The 5,034-nt window shown below is 47.7% G+C and overlaps 1 protein-coding gene across 3 annotated transcripts; it reads left to right on the top strand.

Annotated features, from left to right (window-relative positions):
• LOC105300973 (HLA class II histocompatibility antigen, DO alpha chain) lies at positions 1-4,845 on the top strand. 3 transcript variants are annotated; one of them, XM_011373429.2, is made up of 5 exons: positions 1-134; positions 1,312-1,365; positions 1,479-1,560; positions 1,988-2,487; positions 2,728-4,845. In XM_011373429.2, exons 2-5 carry the CDS (start codon positions 1,330-1,332, stop codon positions 2,914-2,916), a joined length of 807 nt encoding a protein of 268 aa, XP_011371731.1. In that variant the 5' UTR covers positions 1-134; positions 1,312-1,329; the 3' UTR covers positions 2,917-4,845. The 3 variants fall into 3 exon arrangements, with proteins under 3 accessions (XP_011371731.1, XP_011371732.1, XP_011371730.1); XM_011373430.2 differs by having other exon boundaries at positions 1,312-1,560; positions 1,988-2,269; positions 2,355-2,487; positions 2,728-2,814; XM_011373428.2 differs by having other exon boundaries at positions 1,312-1,560.
• Positions 4,846-5,034: the final 189 nt, after the last annotated feature.

Genomic DNA, 5,034 nt, shown 5'->3' with positions numbered 1-5,034 from the left:
CTTTTACCCCTGACAGTGACTGAGACTTGTTTTGTTAAAGCACCAGAAGGCAATGGTCTTCAGTGGGGGGCTGGTCCTGGGACTCCACACCTTGATGGCGTTCCTGAGCCCCCAGGAAGCTGGGGCCATCAAGGGTGAGTGCTGGGAGTGACTGGATGAAAAGAGGAGATTTAGGGTGTTGGCTTATGTGAAAGATAGTACTGAGCATAAATTGTTCCTTTCTCGCTTTGATTGATGGGCAACTTCCTTTACCAAGAGATCCCTAATCCCTCTCTCTTGTCTGTTCTGGACCTAAAATACAGGTGCAGCACAGTCCAGCTGTGCCAGTGTTCTGCTCAGGCCTTTTCAGGTTTAGGCACCTCCCTAGTTCCTCTTCCTTTCTGAGACCCAAAGGTCCATCCTGCTGCCCCCCAGCACCCTGATTTCTGACTTGGAGTATGCCCATTCAAGTCCAGTTCTACTGCAGTATTCATCACCATGTCACTAGTTACCTGTTTATCTGTCTTATCCTGCTCTGGAAGTGAGCTCCTTGTGTGTGGGGTCCACAGCTGGTTCATCTGTATTTCCTTGGGACCTGGCATTGTGCCGGGCCCACAGTAGTTCCTCCACAACTATTGAACAAACGACTTCCTAGAATTCTAAAGGTATCTTACCAATTAAAACCTAACCCCCGATTTTCAGAAAACTGAGCTTCATTTATGGGAAGAGATATGCTCAACCATAATGCTCTGAGATGGAAGAGATGGGACTTGAATTTCTAATGCCTATTCCAATGTTCTCAGCAATATCTTGGGCTGCCTTTTCCTATCACTTTGGTCTCTGTATCACAAATCTTATTCCTGCCAGCCATCGCCTGTTTTCTCTCACACCTACCCACATTGCCTCTCTGTGCCCAAAGCTCCATCTTATGTGCCTGTCTCTAATTATTTTCTCATCACCCCACCCCGCACACCCTCATCTCACACCAGGACCTGAGAGCACAGTTAGAGCAAATGGTCATAGCCACAGTTTAATCCTGGGAATCCCAAGCATGATTTTAGGCAGCCTCATCTCTTCCCAACCTGGTATGCCAGGTTGCATCTCTGTATTAGTGCTGGTGAGTGTGTTGGGCATCTGCTTGTTTCCCTCTGTTCTCTCCCCTCCATCCCTTATGAGCCCTTTTACTCTCCAAGGATCAGCTCAGGTCAGAACAGGATTCTGCCCTCTTAGGATTCAGCATGGGGCACAGGCTCAGAGACTCAAAATAGCATTTGTCATGGATGAGACTGATACATTTTCTCTCTCTCCCTGACCCTGAACTCATCCAACCAGCTGACCACATGGGCTCCTATGGACCAGCCTTCTACCAGTCCTATGATGCCTCAGGTCAGTTCACGCATGAGTTTGATGGGGAACAGCTGTTCTCTGTGGAGCTGAAGAAGAGGGAGGCTGTGTGGCGTCTGCCTGAGTTTGGCGACTTGACTCACTTTGACCCGCAGAATGGGCTGGCCAGCATTGCGATGATCAAAGCCCATCTGGACATCTTGGTGGAACGCTCCAACCACACCAGAGCCACCAACGGTACCTGGCCCTTCCTCTGACCCTCTCCTCCTCGGTCAGTCAGGGGAGGCCCAGAGAAGACTTCCCCACCTCTCTATCTGCTCTGCACACCGTTCTCAGAATCTGTGACTGTGGTGCTCAATCCCTTTCTTTCCCGGGAGGCTCTAGACCTTTCCAGACCCCTTCAGCATCCCCTTTCTTTTTGAGGAAAGACCCCTCCCACCTGGACTCCCCTTCAGGGACCTGTCAGATGCAGGAGCCCTTGGTGCCACACTGCACTCCTCAGTCTCTTCTCCCTCTGTCCTCCTGCTGCTGCCCTAGTCATTACCATCCCAGCGGTTAACTGCATGCAGACAGCTAAATAGGAGGAAATGTCCCTCAGTCTCAGACATTAGAAGGCCCAGCTGCAGAGATGATCCTTTGGGATTCAGGGCCTTATTTCTCCTAGTGCCTCCAAGGGTGACTGTACTCCCCAAGTCTCGAGTGGAGCTGGGCCAGCCCAACGTCCTCATCTGCATCGTGGACAACATCTTCCCCCCTGTGATCAATATCACCTGGCTACGCAATGGTCAAACAATCACCGAGGGGGTGGCTCAGACCAGCTTCTATTCCCAGCCTGATCATTTGTTCCGCAAGTTCCACTACCTGACCTTCGTGCCCTCAGCAGATGACTTCTATGACTGCCAGGTGGAGCACTGGGGCCTGGATGAGCCGCTCCTCAGGCACTGGGGTATGGAGCCTTCTCCCAGCCCACTCTTCTCAGTCCCGTGTTTCCTTTACTCTAGAATCCTTTGCTGTACCCTTTTCTCTTCCAGAGCCGCAGGTGCCTCTGCTGCCAGACACTACAGACACCCTGGTCTGTGCCCTGGGCCTGGCCACTGGCCTGATGGGCTTCCTCGTGGGCACTGTCCTCATCATCACAAGCACATGCTTGCACAGCGTCCCCAGGTGCAGAGGCTCCGGGGTCTAGGGGAGAAAAGTGATGTCTCTGAACAGGATGAGAGTAAAGAATCAGAAATTCTGTGGGGAGATATGGGCAGGGAAAGGTGATACAGCCAAGGAGTGGGTAGGGAATGGAAGAGCAGAGGTGAGGTGAAGGGGTGAGGTTTTGGGGAGGTGGCAGTCAGAGATAGAATCCCAGAATTATGAGCTTGAATAACCTTGGTCACGTGAATTTTGCTCCTTTAGGTAATGACCCTTCTGAGAGAAACAAATTGTGGGAGACATCCTACGGATTCCTGGCAAGTTTCTGGCAGCCCCTGCATGCTCAGTGCCACAATCTATGCGGTACATCCCCACTGTGCTGACTTTGAATGGGACCAACCTCTGTCCTGTAGGTCTCCTTTTTGTTCCCAGTACTCACATCAGGACTTGTGAGGCACCAACTAGCACTAGCAACACTCTCCCCCACCGCCCCCACACACGTGCATGCACATTTTCTTGCTATACCCAAAGCTCTGGCTAGCAGCAGTAAATTTATTAGTGGTGTTTGCACTGTATCCTTTTTACCATTTCTTGGCCAGTTCTCTCAGGGTGTGAGGGATGCTGGGACTTGGAAGAGGGGATTCTGGTTGATGACCTTTGAGCATGACCACCTCATACGGGAGATTGGCAGTTATCCTCAGGCTCTTCCATCTATGTCTTGCTCCATTTGACTCATCAATTCAGGGCCCATTGTGTTACTTGTGAATGGGCTATTACACAAGGACTTCAAGAAATTTGCTTCCTGAGTTCAGATTTTCCCTGAAAGGGATGCAGAGTAACCTGTTCATTGCAACTCTCTACAACAAATAACAGTATTGAGGGCAATGGGAGAGAAAAGGTTCATGAGTATTCCACTCTTGTTTATATTTACTCTGTAATGAAGAGGCCATTGGTGCCTAGCCATAATCTACAATGTTTTCTTCTTTTTCTACATTCCCTAGAGTCCTATGCATGAAAAAGAGTGGTCTGAGGCTTGGGATCAATCATATCTGTTAGGAGGGTAGGAGAGTATATCTGTAAGGCACCTGGTAGGAGGGGTGGTCTAAGAGAGATCCACCTGAATGCTCTCTAAATATGTGGCATGGAAGATTTTGATTTACTGTGAACAAAATTTAAAATACACTCAAAGAGATAAGTAACCATACAAACTAGTTTATGTCAAGTATGAAATTAGTATTATACATTAAGCGTTTTTCAAACCTGAAGGAACATAGAAGAATCACTTGGGAGCCTTTTAAAAAGTACAGGCTTCACCCAGATCTATTGAATTAGACTCTCAGGGATGGGAGGAGTGGGGACATGGAGTTTGTAACTTTTTGGTAAGTTCTAGATGATGCTGATGCAGCCATCCTGGGCCTAGGCTGTGGTCTGGTAACTGGGATCCTCTGACAGTCTAGTCCTATTGGCGGTCATTGGAAGAGAGAGCCCCTGTGGTCTGAGGTGGTCCAGGAAGGCTGTCTGGAGAACCTGGGTCTTTTAGAGCATAGAAAGAAGTTCAGCAAGATACAAGTAGGAGCAAGATGGGGTTTGAATTGTGAGCATTTGCTCCTGAAAAAGAAAGACACCAAGACATTATGAGGACTCTGTGGACTTCCTAAGAGAGAATAAGTTGGGAAAAATCAAGACTCTAATAGAAGTGGAGGGGCTCCTTCTAGTCAAGGTTTTGTTTGCCAGTAACAGAAACCCCCTTAGAATGATCATAGCCAAAAGGAGAATGTGTTTACAATAAAGATGCAGAAGTGGTGCCCAGAACCCAAGCATGTGTTTTAGCCAGGCTTCACAGGAAACAGAACTCAGGACTGAAAAGCCAGCAGAAGCTAGAGAGCCCCTCTTGCTCTCTCTGTGCTGTTCGGTCTGTGTTCTCTAGATTTCTCTGCATGCTAGATATATCAGTCATATTTCTCTCTCTGTGTGGACTGTCCTTTTCAGCTAACATGCCCACCCTACAGCTCTTGAGGTTTTGTTTGTTTGTTTGTTTGTTTGTTTGAATCAGCTCAGCTCTAGCCACACACAGAGACTATGTCTCCCAGTCACAATTTAAATTCTTGGAAAAATAAATGACTCGTCAAACTTGGGGCAGGTGTCCATCCCAGTCCAACATATTGTGACCAGGAGGACAAGATCTCAAGGTACAAACATGGCTGCTGAGCACCCACCTCTAATGTGAAGAGTCAGGTTGTTCTCAAAGAAGAATGGATTGGTTCTCAGAAGACACCACAAGATATGTCTTGTCTGCAATGTGCCCTGATCTCTGCTGATCTTTTGCTTAAAAGTGAACTTGATGCATCCTTGCATTAGGTCAGAGATCAGACATTTCTCTGATCTCTGTCTTAATGTTTTATAAAGTCATTAAATTGTCTTTTTTTGGACCAGAAGTGTACTTTTTTTTTTTTCACTATACACATATTACCCAGAAGTCAGTGGAACTTCTAGGAACAATTCCACATCTTTTAGATTTATGTATCTGCTGTCATACATTTTCCCCTTTCTAGTCTCAGAGTAAGTAGTCTC

Source organism: Pteropus vampyrus, unplaced genomic scaffold (genome assembly GCF_000151845.1).
Source record: "Pteropus vampyrus isolate Shadow unplaced genomic scaffold, Pvam_2.0 Scaffold225, whole genome shotgun sequence".
Lineage (NCBI taxonomy): Eukaryota > Metazoa > Chordata > Mammalia > Chiroptera > Pteropodidae > Pteropus > Pteropus vampyrus.
The sequence above is the reverse complement of the archived record's forward strand: the minus strand, read 5'-3'. Positions and strand labels throughout refer to the sequence as shown.